Source organism: Oryza sativa, chromosome 5 (genome assembly GCF_034140825.1).
Source record: "Oryza sativa Japonica Group chromosome 5, ASM3414082v1".
NCBI classification, from domain to species: Eukaryota; Viridiplantae; Streptophyta; class Magnoliopsida; order Poales; family Poaceae; genus Oryza; species Oryza sativa.
In genome coordinates, this window is record NC_089039.1 from 11765920 (window position 1) to 11786252 (window position 20333).

At 42.0% G+C, this 20333-nt stretch overlaps 1 protein-coding gene across 1 annotated transcript; it reads right to left on the minus strand.

The window, feature by feature from the left end:
• Positions 1-192: 192 nt before the first annotated feature.
• Positions 193-2458, minus strand: LOC4338288 (ras-related protein RGP2-like). Its single transcript, NM_001420299.1, has 2 exons — positions 2100-2458; positions 193-1065 (listed from the first exon to the last, which is right to left on the minus strand). Exons 1-2 carry the CDS (start codon positions 2262-2264, stop codon positions 577-579), a joined length of 654 nt encoding a protein of 217 aa, NP_001407228.1. The 5' UTR covers positions 2265-2458; the 3' UTR covers positions 193-576.
• Positions 2459-20333: the final 17875 nt, after the last annotated feature.

Below are 20333 nucleotides of genomic sequence, written 5' to 3' on the forward strand. Positions count from 1 at the left end.
AGAAAACTCAAGGGCATATAAGGAATACAACAGAATTAAGAGGCATAAAAGGTATTGCGCGAAAACTCATGTTCATGTGAGGAATTTTCTCTACAAAATTTAACCACCAACCTACTACTACTAAATAATTCCATCACCCTTTATTCTCATGAAGCATGCGAGCATGATTCAGTTCAATATGCAACAAATTTTATGACACCGCAGCAATGTGGGCCGCACAGTTTATTAAGAAAACCAAATTACTTAGTAGATAGAAAGTACAAACTTAAGCAAGGCGGGACTAGATGGCAGCTCACATATTGTTTGAATTGTATAATCTGAGATATATTGCAGCTATAGTTTGCGTTGTATAATCAGAACGGAAATGGAATGAATCCTAATACACACATCTAACTTTTGATTAGGAAACACTGAACAAACTGCAACTGCAGCTAGGCACTCTGGAATGTTCACGCAACTGAAAAAAAAAAAGTAGGACTTGCCTCCAAACCATTTAAGATCACTATGCTCCGAGTCTACCCGCGAATCTCACACCTGGCTCTCTACAATATGATGTTGAACGCTCCATTGTACATATCAAGCAGAGCAGCATGCCCTCTTTGTGTTTCCTGCAGCGCTGTCAATGCTGATAGTTTTACCCTGGGAAGGCAGCGGAGCAGAAGCAGCAGCTGCTTCTTTGGCGGCCAGTGCTTTCCTGTTAACAATGCCATAGACCTCTGTGATGATAGTCTGAAAGGCTTCCTCCACATTCACGGCCTCCATAGCTGATGTCTCAAGAAAAAACAGCCCCTCCTTTTCAGCCAATGCCTTACCTTCATCCTCGGAGACAGCCCTTAGATGAATCAAATCAGACTTATTACCGACCATCATGATAACAATGCTCGAGTCGGCATGGTCGCGGAGCTCACGAAGCCACCTGTGGACATTGTCGAAGCTCTGCCTCTTTGTGATGTCGTAAACAAGGAGAGCCCCAACAGCGCCACGGTAGTAAGCACTTGTGATGGCACGATATCTCTCCTGTCCTGCTGTGTCCCAGATCTGAGCCTTTATTGTTTTGCCCTCCATCTGCTAACAAGGCTAATTACAATAAGATACCAAAGAATAGCTGGCTGGACTAATAAATGCATGATCATACAGACTTAGTAAGTCCCTGACGCAGTACTTGGGCTTGGGCCTGTTCATTTTGATGCCATTTTCAACCTTACCAAATTTTGGTAAAGTTACCAAAAAAGTGGTTACATTTAGTTTACTACTAAATTTTGATAACTATATAAAAAATGCAAGTTACCAAAATTTTGATAACTTTGCTATGCCAAAATTTGGTAAGGTTTTTTTTAGCATCAAAGTGAACAGGCCCTTGGTATAGTAGCTGTCTGTCCTGTTCAACCACAAAAGTGGCTTTTCAATAGAACAATAAAATATTGAATACAATGTCATCATGCCAAAATATTAATGAGATCGAGGAATTAGTGTGACGAGAAAAGCGGAAAAGAAAAGCTGGCACAGATGACAAGGGAAATCTTAACATATGACAGTCTTGCTTCACCTAACACTCAAGGACAGACGGGATAGCACATAGATACCAGAGGAAGTAGCTGGCATATCATCCTATCAATCACTCCATCATCCAACCAATAATGTGATCCATTTTTTTTTTAAAAAGAAGCGAATATAGCATTCACAAAAACTGTAAGTAACTTGAAGGACGGGTGATGTCACAGTAAATCAAGTGAACGACTAGTGTGACCACTACCTGATTGGCAAGACAAGGAAATGAATTGAACAATGCATTTGCAACATTTGAACAGATGGTTCATCAATAATCTTTTTGAGACACGCAGATGATCCAACTAGTCGAAAGTGAGAGCCTTCCATCCACAAGAAAGAACTCGTCAGGCGAGCAGCTGTCATTGGGGGGACGCAATCATGGCGGGATCGTTCGCCCATCCAGATCAGAAGGCCAAGATCTGGTGGTTTGGGATCGGCACGACGACTAGCAGGGACCATCCAATGTAGGAAAGACGAGCGCGCGCGTAGGAACATTTGCAAAATATAATCGAAGGGAAGAGAGGGGGAGAAGGAATGCAGCGGGCGGTGACCTGCAGGGATTTGGTGGCGAACTCGACGCCGATGGTGGACTTGGAGTCGAGGGAGAAGTGGTTGCGGGTGAAGCGGGAGAGGATATTAGACTTGCCGACGCCGCTGTCGCCGATCAGCACCATCTTGAACAGGTACGAGTACTCGTGATCCACCCGCCCGCCCATCTCGCCTCACCTCCTCCGGGCACCGCCTCCGAGATCTTCCTCCTTGCCGATGGAGTGGCGGAGAAGAAGACTAGGAAAGGGAAAGGGAACGTGGGGAGGGAATGGGGAAGGCAGAGGAGGGGAAGAAAAGTAGTGGGGAGTGGTGGCCTGGTGGGTGGGGGTGGCTGTGGTGGTGGGAGAGCACTCGCTCAACTAACCGAGGAAAGGGAAATTAGGGTTCCTTAGGGTGTGTTTGCAAACCCTTTTTTCTAACCCATCTTCCTCGTTTCCGCGCGTACGTTTTTCAAACTGTTAAACGGTGTGTTTTTTAAAAAAATTTATATACGAAAGTTGTTTAAAAAAAATCAAATTAATCCATTTTTTTTTAAAAAATATAGCAAATACTTAATTAATCACGTGCTAATGGACCACTTCGTTTTCCGTGTTTACTGTGCAAGTTGGGTAGCAAACACACCCTTTAATCACACGAATGGAAAAAACGTAGCAATTAAAAAATACAGGATTAATTTAAGTGTGAAACATAGAATTATAAATACAGGGAAAATATAGTAATGATCATCAGATTGGACCATAGAAAAACATCCGATTTTTCTAAGATGTTAAATCTTTTGCTAACTTTCCTCAAATATCTCTACATGATTACCCATTTCATAGGAACGGCCCGCGCAGATTGCGCTGCTAGCATCATTATATTTTCTCTCATATAATAGCATATATGTTTTCTCAATGTATTATTCAAATATAATAAAATAGCAACATAATTTTAAATTTTGTACTAACTTTACGAAACTACTAATGTGTAACATGCATATTGTATTTTATATATGTGTTAGTTATTAATTATTTATATTATCAAATTTTATTTATTTGTAAATTATATTCCTATATGGACTCTAGACTCGTCTTTTAATATTCCTTTTTTTAATTCTGAATTTTCGTTATCTGTAAATTGTATTTCTATATAGACTCTAGGCTCTTCTTCCAATATTATTTATTTTCAATTCTGAATTTTTATTATTTCTAATTTTATTTCTATGTGGACTCTAAATTTATCTTTCAATTTTCTTTAATTTTTAATTTCGAATTTCAGTTACTTCTAAATTGTTTTCCTATACTGACTTTAGACTCTTCTTCCCATTTTTTTTAATTTCGAATTTTAGTTATTTGTAAATTTTATTTTTATACGAACTCTAAACTCTACTTTTAATTTTATTATGTTTATTCAGAATTTTAGTTAGTTTTAAATTCCTATATAGACTATGTACTCTACTTCTAATATTCCTTATTTTTAATTCCGATTTTCTATTATTTCTTAATTGTATTTCTATATGGACTCTATACTCTACTTCTAATGTTCCTTATTTTTAATTCTAAATATCTATTATTTTTTAATTGTATTTCTATATAGACTGTATACTCTAATTCTAACATTTCTTATTTTTAATTCCGAATTTCTGTTATTTCTTAATTATATTTCTATATGGACTCTAGTCTCCTCTTCCAATATTCCTTATTTTTTAATTCCGAATTTCAACTATTTCTAAATTGTATTTATATATGGACTCTATTTTTTTTTCCGATTAATATGATAATTTATAGGCCGTGAGAGCGAACGTGGAGGCTCCTTTTTTTATTCCTTTAAAAAGTTAATAAATTTAAAAGGATAGGATAGAATTCAATTCATTGTTTCAAAGGCTTCTATAGGAATTTTTTCATAGGATTGAAATCATTCAAATTTGGTACACTTTTCATACAAATCAAAAGGGGTCCAAGGGTTCAAGAGGCCATCTTTTCTCAGCTTCTAACCGACTGGAAATCGATGGCTACTAGTCCCACCTTAGTAGAATCCCTCTGGTCAAAAAATATATATATTTTTAAAAATTTATAAATCTAACCATAAATAAATTCTAAAAGTATTTATTTATACGTAAATATAGCCTGCATAGATGTATCAGTAAAATGAATGTAATATGCCATGTATTTAGTTTATAGAACTATTTAAATCAGAAGGTATGAGAAAATCACACTTAAAAAAAATGTTAAACCACTTATATTTTTCCCAATCCCTCAAAGTCAATGCTGCCCCTAGGGATGGATAACAAAATAGTTAGCTCATTTAAGCTATGTTGTTTCGAAGGGGTTGTGAACTCTTTTTTTCCTCTGACACGCAAAACGAAATAACGGTTTAGCGTACGATTAATAAGCGTTAATATGATTTTTTAAATAACTTTCTTATGACATCCTTTTGCAAAAACGAGAGTTCAGGAAGTGAGGGTGAAAAACGAGGAAGGAGAAATTCTTGTGATGGGTGAGAGAAAAACACCCTTAGCTGTGTGCAGTAGCGGTGGTTGGAAACTTCTTCCCTCAACAAAGAAAATAAGATAGCATATTAGCACATGCTTAATTAAGTTTTAGCTTAAATATTTTGAAAAATGGATTAGTATGATTTTTTAGAGCAACTTGTTCAGATCGTGTGTACCCTCTACACACACTGAAAGCTTACCCGACTGTTAATGATCAAATTTGGTAAATTTACATCGGATTTGGAGTTAAGGCCGAAGCGGATTTGGGAGGAAATCGATGTCACGCCCGGAATTTCTATCCAAAATTCCAAACGCTTACATGTGTGTGAACTCTCGTCCAGGAATCAGCCGAGGCACACAATAACAAATTGATAATAGAGTACAATTATTACACTAATTAATAAGCGAATAAAATGTCATTACAGAGGTAGATAGTTCCTCTCAATCAATAAAAATCTAAGCAGCGGAAAAAAAAAAGATAAACGGCGCAGACGACTCCACTCCACAGGCAGCTTGACCAGGGCTACACCTAATCCTCCACACCATCAGCATCACTGTAGAACTCTTGCTCTGATGAATGATTGCAAGGTGAGTATATGACATACTCAGCAAGCCACGCAGCAAATATGCAAGTACACAGGATAACAAAGGATGGCACAGTAGGGTTTCATTTGCATAAACAGCATTTAATAAACATTTCAGAATTTAATAAAACAGTTAAGTAATAATTAAACAATATTAATCCAACACTATACAACATACTCTGTTGCATAGGCCCAACCATTCTGAACAACCATCCCGGCTGCACAGTGAGAAGTGTGAAACTAATCACGAAAGACATTGTTAGACCCGCCCATAACCGCGGGCACGGCTATTCGAATAGTTTTACTCTGGCCAGAGGTGTACCACTGTACCCACAAGACACAACCCCACAACATGTCACCATGTGCCTCAATACCACCACGGTACCTCGGAAAGGAGCTGTGACAGTACCCCTCGCACAACACAATCCACCACAGCGCACCCTTCCTGGATCATAATCACCCCCTTATAAACAAGGCATGGACTCCCCAGCGACCCCCATGGGCTTATCTCCGCCACTTCTCAGTCTGGTGCTCCGCAATGAACCATGCTATACAAAAGGTAAAGCCGTTGCCCACGCTGGCTTGTGGTTGGCACGGTTAATGTTTCACAACCGAAACTCGTGAACCGGTCCTTAATTGTCATGAGCACGACTCTCAAAACCATGTGCTCACAACCCACCATTACCAAGTTTTAGTTGGCAAGTAATTAATTAACCAATCACGATTGACCATTGTGAACTATCATTAAGCCATCATTAAATAATAGTGAATCATAAGTTATCCCAATAGTGTGCTAAGGTTTCTAAGCATGGCTAAGCAATCATATCTAATATCTAGCTGAACCAATATATAAAGCCCAGCTAGTCAAGTTATAATAACCCAAGGTATCAAGGAATAAAGTAATCAAGAACAAAAGGGCTATAACAAACAATAGGTTAATTCCACCCAATGACATTCGAAAATAAATGCAATTGTTGAATAGAAACAATAGCTTTAAACGGGATCAACATGCTCAAAGGGTTGTTTGGGATCTGTGTGACCTGCCTTGCTGACCTTGGAACTCTTCAAATTCTTCTCCTGCGAAAACGGACTCTCCGGAAACGTCGGAATCTAAACAGAAAGGAGCAAAATCACCAAAACAGCACATAAACAAGCATGAACAGTACATGTGGATATTTTTAACATGTAAATCTCAATTTTAGAAAAATTTAGAGACTTGCACCAACTAAATCCGAGCTAAGATGAATTAGTTATGAATTTTTAAAGATTAAATCGGATTAAATCACTTATATGGATTTTAATTGAATTATGACGCAATAATGAATTATTTTTGAAAAGGAAAAAGGGGTTTATTGCGTCAGCGGCTAGGGTTTGCGGTGGACCGGGTGCACGGCGGCGGCTCACGGAAACGAACGGCCGAGATCTTTCCATTCAAAACGGACGGCCGAGATCGACCGGTCCACGGCCGGACCACGAGAGACGACGACGACGATAACGTCAGCGGTGACGTCACCACAGGCGGCGGCTCGGGCGCGCAAGCTCACCGGCGAACGACGGTGCGACGACGTGAACGAAGGGCACCAGCACGTAGAGAAAGACGCAGCGAACTCACCGGTGACCAAAACGGCGGCGGAAGATCAACGGACGGCGACAGCGTCGAGGAAGAAGTGGCGGCAACCTTCGGCTTGACGATGATAGCGGTGCTCCGGCGACCTACGGCGACGGCGGAGGGGCGGACGAAGACTGCGACGCGACGGCGATCATGACAGAGACTTCCCCGAGCAGCGACGACGACCGGAGCGACGGCGGCGCACGGCTGGAGCTGCGGCGGCGACGGCGGCGCTAGGCTACACGATGCTAGGGCGCTACTGACGACAAGAGGCGAAGGCGAGGGTGGCGGCGGGTAGCGGCGGGCTTGGGGGTCCTTTTATAGGAGCAAAGAGGTGGCGGCGAAGGCCCATGGCGACCGGCGACACAAAGGAAAAACTAGGGTTCGAGAGAGAGAAACGAATCCGATTCAAGATCGAATCCGCGAATTTCCAAAGCGATTTAGACGATGTTTCCAAAAGGGAAAAGGTAGAGGAGATCTCGGGAAACATTTCCCCTCAATTGATTTCACTGGAGAAGGAAAGGTGCGGCTGAATTTGGAAAGAGACGACGGCGGCGCGGCGCTAGGGTTCGGGCGGCGGGCGGCCGGAGGTGGACAACGACCTGACAGGAGGGCCCCACCTGTCAGCGGGCGGACGCGCGCACGAGGCGGCTGTGGGCGGACTGGGCCGGCTTGGGCCGGGGAGAGAGAGAGAAGGTTTTGGGCCGACTTTCGGCCCAAAGCCAAAAGAGGATTTTAAAAACCTTTTTCAATTTAAATTATTCATTAAATGCAATTCCATTTATTAAAAATACTTCCTTAGCTCAAATAAATCCCAGAAAAATCTAGGAATTATAGAGTTAAGCAAAGTATTTAATGAAATTTTATCTGGCCCCATTTTATATTGGAATTTATTAATTAAAATTAGATCGTCTCTTCTAGGCTTTTTTTTAAAATAAATTCTAATAATTCCAATTAAACAACAATTTATATATTTAGGATTTTTAGGGTGTGACAATCGATAACTTAAACAGGGTATGAATCGGCTTCGGAACCGCATTGGCTACAGTGTGCATCGGCAGTTACCGAATCAGACAAGGCAAGCCGACAAGGCAAGCCGATGTAGCCGATTCCGGCAAGGTGATATTGGAATCATTGTCGGATTGAGTTGACGTGCTTCATGATGATTGCCGTGTACGGATCGAGTCCGAAGAAGGCAGTTGTATCTATTAATTAGAAATAGTTTGTTAGTTTCCTTTTTATCTTTAGGAAAGTGTGTTTAGTGTCCTATAAGGATTTTATGTTTTCCTTTTATCTTTAGGAAAATTTTTTTTCTTGTCCTACAAGGACTAGTATCTACCCATGGGTATAAATATGTACACCCGGGGTCTATGTAATTTATTTTCACGATCAATACAATTCGGCGCATCGCCACCTTTTTACCTTTTCTACTTTATTTTATTGTTCGGCGGGACTTGGCACCTGATGCGGGGCTGCATCGGTGTTCGATTTCCGGCTAAGGGGTAAGTCCAATGTTCCGCCGGCCCAGGCAATTGTATCGTTTACGTCGGCGTCATTCAAGGCTACATCGGTACATTCGACCTCTTGGATTGCTCTGGTTTGGATGATATATTTGCCTACCTATTTATCATATGTCTATGTTAATCTAGTCTTAGCATATCAATTTAGCTCTATCGGCTGCTTCTCGTTTTAGGGTTTCTGCCGGTATTAGCTAAATCGCGTTGCTAGATTTGATTAGCTTAGACATCTACCACCCTGAAAACTCAGTCAACGGCTTGATTGTCTAGATATTATGTTTCTTTTCATACGTAGTGCTGCATCAGTTAAGTTTGATCTACTAAGTCGTGATTATAGAACCATAATTTCTAGCCCGCTTCTTGATTGCCAATAAGGGTTTCATCGGGGTTTCAGCCGGTGAGTTATCTGGACATTGCATCGGCTCATAAGAATTACATATACATATATGTTGGATTTAGCCGATGACAACAAAGGTTTCATTGTTTAACCTTCGAATCGATGCTTATTTATCATATCATTATTTGCTGATTGGTTTATACTGGATTATATTGTTATTTTATTACATCATCATTAGCCGATTGCCTTTATATCATTATCTACATTGGACATATAGCCGATTGCTTAAACCCTATCGCTATCGGCTGGTATTGGCATCAACTATTATCGGCTATCGGCTGGAATTACTCCATCGGCTTGTCAGCCGGTCGGCTGTTTTGATCTACTATTTGCATATCTTGTCAGTTGCAGGATCAAACTGACTGGCACGCCCGCATCTCATCAAGATTTGGACCTGCACAGGAGCTAAGCAGATCTCCCAGGCCGGTGTGTTCGATTTTTTTCGTCAACACCGACATGGAAATCGGAGGTGGACCGGACTCATGTATTATATAATAGATTAGGACTTGGGATTTGTATTGCCTTGTGTTCCTACGACATGATCCATAGTTTTGTTAGATATGATTATGTAAATAGATAAGGAAACTTATGTTGTGTTTTTGGCTAGGTTTTCCTCTTTGTAACCCTACCTTAGACCTATATAAGATGGGCAGGGAGCCCCGAAGGGCATAAACACAACTCGATCATCATATCAATACAACACCCAACAGATTCAATTCCTAGAACATGATTACGGTATTACTTCTCATCAAGAATGTCTAAATCATGTGCCTTTTATTCATCCACTTTAGATCTCGTGCGCTACCCCATTTTCTCATCGCTGATTTCTAGAATCCAAAGTTGGCACGCCAGGCAGGGGTTGCGTCGAGTTTTTCGCCGACAAGTACGATGGGATCAACTTTCGGAGCCGATGACTTCACCACTCCCTCCAGGACAAGCCTACCACTTCCGCACTTTTCATTTCGTCAACAACTTTGGGAAAAATATCCCTCCTCGACTCGGATTCGAACTAGTTGGAGAGGAGTCGCGTTATCCCAGTACTGTTCAATCTCCCGAATGCCACCGAGATCAATTCAGAAGCTTTCTCTTTCAATGTGGCCTCAAATCACTCGGAGGAAACACTAACATCGACTCAACACCGTGACATCTCTAGCAATGGGACAACTTATGACTTATCCTCAGATTTCCATGTGACTGCCTCCACTCCGCACCGCAACATTCGGATCTAGATTGGTTTCCCCCTAGGGTTCGATCTAGGGCATGTTTCAACCATGTCCGGACCAGGGCCTAGGGAAGTGGGCATATTGATCCAGCCAATCGATTCTTGCGGTGTCATGGATATTGTCAATAGTTTTGATTCCTCAGACGGCTACATAGACTTCGATATCGAAAGCAACCATAGCTCCAAGTACACTAACGACTAGACTCAGATCTTCGAAGTTTTCATGGCCGGTGCTCCAGACGAAGGTGAAGAAGCCCGCATTGCAAGGAAGCTGAAGAGGATCGTCAACGCAAGGAGGAGGAACGTGCACGGGCTGAGGAAGAGCACAAACGCAAATAAGAGGAAGACCGCACGACCTAATTCGAAGTGGACGTGCTGCACACAACAACATCATTCAAAGTCGCATAGACGACACCAATGTCTTTGCCACACCATAGAAGAATGTTGTCACAGCTGTCATGTTGCTTGACAATCTCATCGATGCCGCAGTGGATACATGACTCCAACGCTGAACGAAGTCAAAACCATGATTGTCGCGACGGCCACACAACATGACAAGGAACTAGGGGTTATCGCTGAGCAGAGGAATCTTTCACTGAGACACCTAGGACAGCTGTCGCCAGCCATCTGCTGAGACATCCAAAGATCACCGAGTGGTTGACAACCGCCCCATGTTGCACGGGCCTCATTGCTTCAAGCCTACCTGGCCCACCCTTTGTATGGATAGGTTTTCACCTTCACTTAAGTCTGTTTTTGGTCCAACTTTGACGGTTTATTACCTATATACAAATATACACCAACACTCGTGGAATATGTTAGAATTAAATCTTATCATTATGTTGGATGTTTTATTTATTTGATTTATGCAGGCATTGGCGGCATAAGATTTGTCAATAACTTGATTGAGAGAGTATGAGAGACATCTAACACGAGTCACAATAATTTGGTAACGCTCAATATAATGACAAGCCGTCATACACATGTATAAGGTTCATCATTAATATTTTGGTGTATGGCTAATGAGGGATGCTAGGTCCCGATCTTCCGAAAGGTATTGATAAACAGTCGATTTGGGCGGAGTCGCGACACAACTCGATCCGGCTTCTGAACGAACACGTGTCACAGCCTGATTTTCTGTTTCAGGATTTATAAATTATTTAATAAATTATTAATATAATTTATATTAAATGTTCATTAATTTCCAAGTGAAGTTAAATGTGGGAAATAAAATTTCCTAAATATAAAGCATGGCTGGATTTAATTTTTATTAAATTCTCCATGATTAATTACACTCTCTGAAATTTTCTCGGATTTTTCAGAGCTCAATTCCTAAATGATACAAAGAACAATTTAGTAATTAGTTAATCAATTAATGATCTAATTATAATTATGTTAAGTGCTTTTCTTTTTAAAAATCCTTAAATTATAAATTGTTGTCTAAAAGGAATTATTAGAAATGATCTTAAAAGCCTAAAAGAGAAGATCTAATTTTAATTTGTTAAATCTCAATATAAAAGTGGGCTAGATAAAATTTTGTTAACTACTTCTCTTGTTTCTATAGTTCCTAGATTTTTCTGGGATTTATTTGAGCCAAGGAAGTATGTTTAATCAATGGAATATCATTTCATGAATAATTTAAATAGAAAAAGGTTTTAAAATCTCCCTTTTGGCTTTGGGCCGAAAGTCGGCCCAAGTCTCTCTCTCTCCCTCTCCTCGGCCTGCTTGCGTCCGGCCCAGCCGGCCCAGTTCGCCGCCCCTCCCTCCTCTCTCTCTCGGTGCCGCTGATAGGTGGGGCCCACATGTCAAGGCTGTCTTCCTCCTCCAGCCACCAACCGCCGCTTGTAGCGCGCAAGTCGCCGCCGATCTCCTTCCAAAATCCGGCCGCCCATTTCCTCCTCCGGCCGAATTTATTGAGGGGAAATGATCGTCGAGATCTCCTCTTCCTTTTCTCTTTTGGAAACATTGGCTAATTTCGTTTGGAAACCGACGTATTTGAGCTCGATTCGGATCGATCTCTCTCCTCTAACCCTAGACCTTCCATCTCGCCGCCGGTCGCCATGGGCCTCCGTTGCCGCCTCCTAGCCCCTATAAAAGGATCCCCGGGACCTCCTCTATCCGCCACCACCTTCGCCTTAGCCCGCCGTCGTTTGTAGCGCCGCCTCCGCGTTAGCTCGTGTGTCGTCGTCGTCGCCGTGAGTCCGGCCGTGCCGCGTCGCTGCTCAATCGCCGCTGTCGCTTGGGAAGGCCGTCGCCAGGTTCGCAAGGTCGCCGCCGTCTTCCGTTTCCACCGAAGACCGTCGGAGCGCCGCCGACACCGTCGCCCCAAAGCTCTCCACCGCCGCCGTCGGTCCAGCCGCGTCGCGCCGCCGTTGCAGCCACCGCCTTTGGTCGTCGTCACCACCGTCGGGATCGTGAGGAGGAGCAGCACCTCATCCACCCCTCCGTTGCCGCCGTTTCCTGCTGGAGCACCGCCGTCACCGCCGACCCGAAGACCGCCGCCGCCTCAACCTCGCTGCCGTCGTCATCCGTCGTCGTTTGTCGTCGTCCAAGTGCTCGGTGAGTTCGCTGCGTCGCCCTCTGCCCGTTGGTGCCCTCCGTTTGCGCCGCCGCGCCGTCGTTCGCCGGCGAGCACGAGGTGCTGAGCCGCCGCCGGCGATAACGTCATCGTCGACGTCAGCGCCACGTCAGCCGTAGACCCGCGGTGGATCGATTCGATATCGGCCGTCCGTTTTGGATTAGATTAGATCTCGGCCGTTGGTTTGGTAGACCGCCTCTGTGCACTCGGTCTACCGTGGACCGTCTTTGATGATGCAATAAATCCCTTTTTCCTTTCAAAAATAATTCGTTATTGTGTCATAATTCCATTAAAATTCATATAAATGCTTTAATCCGGTTTAACCTTTAAAAATTCATAACTAATTCATTGTAACTCGGTTTAATGTGGTTCAAGTTGCAAAAGTTGTATAAAATAAAGATCTATATATTAAAATTATTCATAAATTGAATTAAATTTATTTAATCCTTTTTAAATGGGTTTTAATTAGATTAAATCTTGTAAAATTCGTAATTAATTCATATGAAGTCAGAATGAGGCCGTTCAAGTCTCATAATTCATCTAAAATTATGATCTACATGTTTGTTTACTTTATATGTATTGTTTATTTTGAGTTTCTTAGTCTTTTTCCTCGTTTTGCGTTTTAGCTTGTCGTTTCCGCCGTTTCGAAGGTTCGCGAGTGCGCCGGAAGTGTTCAAGAAGATTAATTGAAGACCCGTTATTGCAAGGCAAGTCACACAGATCCCAAACACAATTCCTTTGAGCATGTTGATCCTATATTTAAATTCTCTATTTATTTCAACTGTGCATTTATTTTCGAATGTCACCGGGTGGTGTGAACTTATTCTTTTGTTATGGCTAGTTCGCATTGATTACTCTATTCCTTGATACCTTGGGTTATTATAATTTGACTAGTTGAGCTTTATATATTGGTTCAGCTAGATGTTAGACATAATTGCTTAGCCATGCTTAGAAATATTAGCACACTATTGGGATAACTAATGTTTCACCATTACTTAATGATGTACATGGTAAAGGTAGCTCACGATGGTTAATTGTGATTGGTTAATTAATTAATGTGCCAACTAAAACTTGATAATGGTGGGTTGTGAGCACATGGTTTTGATGGTCGTGCTCATGACAATTAAGGACAGGTTCACGAGTTTCGGTTGTGAAACATTAACCATGCCAACCACAAGCCAGAATGGGCAACAGCTGGACACTTTGTATAACAAGGCTCATTGCGGAGCACCAGACTGAGAAGTGGCGGAGATAAGCCCATGGGGGTCGCTGGGGAGTCCATGCCTTGTTTATAGGGTGTGATTATGATCCAGGAACGGTGCACTGCTTTGGGTTGAGTTATGCGAGGGGTCTTGTCACAATCACTCGCCATGGTGACATGTCTGCGCGGACATGGTGATATGATGGTGGGTTGTGTCTTGTGGGTACAGTGGTACAACTCTGGCCAGAGTAAAACTATTCGAATAGCCGTGCCCGCGGTTATGGGCGGATCGAACAATGTCTTTCGTGATTAGTCCCACACTACTCATTAATAATAATGTGGTAATTGTTGGTAATTAATTTAGCTCCTGGTTTGGAATGGTATATTCATGGTTTGGAGATAGATCTGTACAGCCGGGTATGGTTGTTCAGGATGGTTGGGCCTGTGCGGCATGGGTGTGCTGTTCAGTGTTGATTAATATTGATTAATTACTCTACTGTTTTACAATTCTCAAATGTTTGCTAAATGCTGCTTTGCAAAAGAGCCATATATTATGCCGTTCTTTGGTATCCTTGTGCACTTGCATATTTGCTGTGTGGCTTGCGGAGTATTCCATATACTCACCTTGCAATAATCAATCAAATCTCAGTTGAAGAAAAGGATCCAGATGGAGAAGAGGTTTGGCTTATACCCTAGTTGTGCTGTCTGTGGGAGTGGAGCCGGAGCTTCGCTAGACTGTAATTTCGCTGCTGTTTTTCTTTTCTTTTGTAAGTATTTACGTTATTATTGTGATGAATCTATATATTAAATTGTCAGTTTGTGTACCTCGGCTGATTCCTGGACGAGGATTTTATGCACAAATAAGTTCGGAAATTACTAGTGAATTTCTAGGCGTGACAACACGCTACCGAGCCCCGCAATCGCAGCACCACGTCTCCTCTGGTTATCAACCGTGTAGAAACCCGGTTGACCTCGCCGAGAAGGCTAATCCCTGCATGCGAATCGAAGAACACAAGCAAGAACAAGATAGATTGCAACCAAATTGCATATGAATGATTAAGCACACGAATTTGGGGTTCCACAAACCAATCTAGCGGCGAAACTGTTCTTGACAGAATAATCTAAGCAAAACCAGACACTAAACAATAACGACTACTGAATAAATATGATTAGGGACGTCCTAGGGTTCGGACTGGATGAGGTGCATGGCTTGTTTTGCAGATTCCCGGCAGCTCGGTAAGAGTATTGATGTGGGACCAAAACCATCTGAAAGTAGACTTCATAAGCTTTCCAACAAGTACTCATGGGCCCCGAAATTCTTTCTAGATCAGTGGCTAGGTCCATTTGAAGTTGATGCTGTCAGGAGGGCCGAATCCGAATCCAAAACATGTAAAACTTTATATCTTGTCTTCTATGGACCAAAAGTGACGTGGTGAGATGAAAGAAGACTTGGAGAAGGTCTTGGTTTGATCCCCAATCAACTTCTTTAATCATCCATGCATTCCTTACGCTCGATCTCTTTTCTTTCGCCCAAGCAAGTAGCTCTGCAAACGAAAACACACAAAACTCATTGTGTAGCAACGTTTGTTCAAATATATAACAAGTAAATCTAATATAGAACATATGCACCTTTGGTTGATTAATACATAAAGTAGCCATGGTTATATCCGAGCTAGTTGTGTTCTCATCAATGGCCTTGGTAGGTAGGAATAAAGTAATATGAGGAGTAAGCTTCCAAATGAGTTTTTTATTAAAAAAACAAAATCCCCAATTATCATGAGATATAAAACAAGAATTTCCTTTATCTCAACTATATCTCAAATATCAATCACCTGGATGTATAAGGTTCCCTAACATAGATAGTTGTTCACAAGCAACAAGTCTAGTCAAGAATAAAATGTGTACAAGATTAATCATAGGAAAATTTTATTAGTTGGAATTTTTATCCTTTCATTAAGCTTGAACATGTTTTCATTGAATTTCTGCTCATGTACTATTTATTTGGGGGAGAGAATGAGGATGTAGACGTGCAAACTTGCCTTCTGGGAAAAACTGACAGGGATTGGGGCTAGTGTGGGTTCGGCCAAACCACTCTGACGCCCAATCGACCTCCAATTTTTTGCAGTCTTTAGAAATATTCAGAATTTTGTCACTAGAATCTGAACTTGCACGTCAGAAGTCCAAAATGGTCTCCCCCCACACTTATTTTCAACCTACACTTTTATTGAACACAAGCATGGAAATAGAAAGGCAAACATTGGGGTAAAACACCAATGTGCCCAAAACTTTATTCATTCTTTAATAACTGAGATATGTGCTTTATTACATTGACCAAAGCAAAATTCGAATAAAAACAAACCTAATGCACCTATCTAGATACAATGAGAGGGGGAAGGCCTCTAGTTAGCATAATAAAGTTCTTCCTTCTCCATCTCCCTAAAAGTGCGTTTGACCTTGGAACATAATGCACTGCTAAGCAAGCTAAACTCGTTCCTAAGGTCGGCTATTTCTAGCCTACGCTCCGCATCGCGCTCCCTATGCTCTTCATTCTCCCTATGGAGTTGCTTAATTCTCTTAGCGAGCTTGGTGACGGATGGTTGAGGGGAGTTGCTTCCCTCAAACTTCCTGGCCTCTTCCTTGATAATCGGCGGAGACAAATGGCGGTTGACATGCGGAGGTGAGGAGTTTCCCAACTCCGCTACCTCCTCCTTCTCATGGGGTGTTGACGCCCAAAACAACCCCTTTCCATAGCTTCCATCCGCGTTCCGGACTCCAAACACCTTAAATCTTTCTCCTTGCGGTGTCTTTGGAGTACCGGCGGGTGCTTCATACTTATGAAACACCACAACTCCTGCTGCTGTTGCCAAACTTCCCTTGTATGTTTCTTTGGCAGGAGTCGCGGCCTTTTCTTGGTCGTGGAACAAACGACGCACCAACGGGCCGAGCTCGCCCGTTGTCAGCCTCTGCGAGCCAGAAACACCCCTTGACTTCATGGGTGCATTTCGACGTGGCGAGAGGGAAAGACCAACCGAACGGGGCAGCAAGCGGGGCCGGCCAGGGTAGGTTCGACCGAACTGGCGGCATCGCTAATTGGCCCCTTGTTTGGCAGGTCGGCTGGCAATGCCTCTGGTGGATCGATAAAGATTGCCCGAGCCTCCTCCAACATTTGCCGGAGAGGGCTCGCCATTGAGATCGAAAGTCCGAGAAGTGGTGGTATTGCCAGAGTAATTAACAGAGCAAAAAGGAATAAGAAGAGGATTACCGACAACTCCGAAACTCCTCCGACTTCTTCTACTCTACTCTCTCTCTAATCTACTATACAATAAAGTACAATAGAGCCTCTTATAATTCAACTCAAGCTTGGAGTGTGTCTTGAAGTGAGTGAAGTAAGGTCTTTATATAGGGGCAAGTATGACGATTGCACGATGCGAATTGTCTTTTTGCCCTCCAACTGCCATCAGGAGCTCATACAGACCGTCCATGCCAATACCTGGATCGAACGGCCGTGGGAGTGGTTCGGCCGAACCCAGGTCTGGCCCGACAAGGCCCAACTTCGGCCTGTTACTCCTTCTCTACTCCCTCTATCCATTTTTGCGAGTGGAATGCCCAATTGGAGTCTTTTTAGTGTAGTTCCTGGCCCACTCTTTGTATGGATAGGTTTTCTCCTTCACTTAAGTCTGTTTTTGGTCCAACTTCGACAGTTTATTACCTACATACAAATATACACCAGCACTCGTGGAATATGTTAGTAGTAAACCCTAACACTATGTAGGATGTTTGTTTTCTTTGATTTATGCAGGCATTGGTGGCATAAAATTTGTCAATAACAGCCGCCAATACCCCCCGCATGGCATGACAAAAAAAGGATAACCCGGCGGTGGCATTGGACAAGGCCCCATGGCATGAGTTGAGGATTTTATGGAAAATGTGGCTCCAATGATATTGGTGATGAACCAAATGTCTCTCTAGGAGGAGATCTTGATCTTTTTCCTTTGTTACGATATCGTTCGGCACTCTTCTTCCCATACCTGTCTAAAAGCGTATCAAAAGACACCTTCGGCTTTCGCGGCGTTCTAGAGCTTGAAGCCTCACCCTTATTTTCCTTCCAAACACCAACATCCGGATTCTTTGGCACAACCATCTTGGGTCTAGGCACTCCAACTACTACTTCTTTCCTCTTGGTAGATAGGGCTTGCTCCGGCCGAATCAACACCTTTTATCATTGAAATCAATAGTATTCATAGGAAAAGGATCATGATCTAGCTTCATCTTAGAACCCTCAATAAATTTTAATCGTCCTTCCTCTATGGCTGATTGAACTTGTCGTCGAAACACATTGCAATCGTTACTAGTATGAGAATCATGCCACTTACAATAAGCATGACGTTTCAATTCTTCTGGAGATGAAATGACATAGCCTTTAGGTAATGTAATTTGTTTTTCTTGCAAAAGATAATCAAAGATTTTATCACACTTGGCCACATCAAAGCTATACTTAATCTCACTTTGCCGATCTTTACGAGGAGTCAACATTAAGTTAGAACAAACAAACGGCTTATTCATGTTAGTCCATGACCACTCAGCAACATGTATATCATTATTACCATCATCATTATCAGAATCACTATCATCAGGGTAATCAACAATACTAACATTGCCTTTTTGTCATTGGATCCAACAAACATCTTACTTTCCCTAACCCGGCTTACTTGAGCAGAGTTTTTTTGCATAAGTTGACTAATATCAAGAAATTGTTGGCCATCTAATCTTTCGTTAATAGGAGCAAGCAAACCACTAAAAGCAAGATCAACTAAATCTCTTTTAGTTATATTCAAACTAAAACATCGGTTTCTAGCATCCCTAAATCTCTTAATGTAATTAGTGACAGATTCATTATAATTTTGCCTAACCGATGTTAAATCACATAATCTAAGCTCAGTTTCACCAGTGTAAAAGTAATCATGGAATTTCTGTTCTAATTGAGCCCAAGTATGAATAGAATTTACCAATAAAGATGTAAACCATGTAAAAGCAGTACCGGACAAAGATAAAGAAAACAAACGCATTTTAAAAGCATCTGCATTACTAGCCTCACCACATTATACTAAGAATTGGCCTATATGTTCCCATGCGGTTCTAATATCCTCACCAATAAACTTAGTAAACTCAGGAACCCTAAAACCACGAGGATATGGGATATTATCAAAATAATCAGGATACAACTTTTGTTAAACCCTAGCATGATTCCTTGGCTCAATTTGAAAAGCTTCCCTAATAATGTTTCTCACACGTTCCTCCATATTTTCAAGCATTGGTAGTTTTGGTGGTCTAAAAGGTGGCGGCGGTGGCACAATATTGTTATATTGACCATATCCAGTGATGAACCCTGAGTTCCTCTCGACATTCAAGGCAGTTGTTTGGTCTATTCTTTAGGTGAGTTGATGATAACTATAATTTGGGAGAAACGTTGACGATCTGACTACAACCGTACAAGACATTGCGTTGCACCTTAGCGATCGATACACCTCTCCATGGGTTGTTGATCTTGCCGGTGCAGATCAACCTTATTCCTGCAAGCAAATCGAAGAAACAAGTAAGAACAAGATAAAAGCAATCTGATATTGCAAAAAGGAATTGAATACAAATGATAAGTTCGGGTTCCGAAGAACAAGCAGACAGACGGTCTAGCCGACACGCGCGTTGCTAGAAAGTACCAATGGCTAAACATTAATCTAACAAAACCCGACAAACCCTGAAGGGTTACCTAGCTACTTATAGGTGTGGGAGAACGACCAAGAGGGTCCTAGCGTCGTGCTCCACCAGATTGGGCGCACCCCACATGGGCCCCACTAGGGCCGGGGTCCCAAAGGAAGTTACAAGCCCATAAGCCCATTATAGGTGACGCAGCACCTTGTTTCTTTGATTGTGGCCAAACGAGATGGAATTTAGAGATGAGGCTGAATCGATTGGAAAGAGTACTCTGAGATCAAGTACTCACGGGCCGATAACGGAGGTCGTATGCAGATTCGGCGGCCGTTTGAAGTCAGCAGTGTAGCATGTGGCCGAATCGGATTTCAGCACTTGGAGGACCTGAACTTGATTTCCTGTTGTTCATTCATGATGTGAGAAACGGTTGTATCCGTAGTAGCGATGGTCACATCATCCTCTCCTTCTTCACGGAAAACCGTCCTCAGTTTTTCCATATGGTGCTCATCGCCGTGGTCGATTTAAAACAACCTGTTTTATCCAATCAAAACAAGACAAACTCAAAGTAATATGATTAGAAATAACATGTCCCTAGCTTGCAAATTTTATCCACAAGTACAGGAGGTTCTAAATCCGAACATATAAAACTCTATGCACCAAATATATTTCTCTATCATTATATTCACCAAAGATATGAAAAATAGCATTAGTTGGACATGGCATATCAGATTTAGCAAATAATTTCTCCTTCAAACTATCGAGCTCACAAAAATCATTAAACTGAACATAGCCCAAAGTATTTGAAGAAGATAGCAATTCACGTTCCCCTACTTCAGTAGAAATGTGAACAACATGTTTGAAATCAACACACAAAGAAACACATGAAATAGCATGTTAATTCACTAGTTGTGGCATAGATATAAGTGAAGCATTATCACACAACTCTTCTTTATCA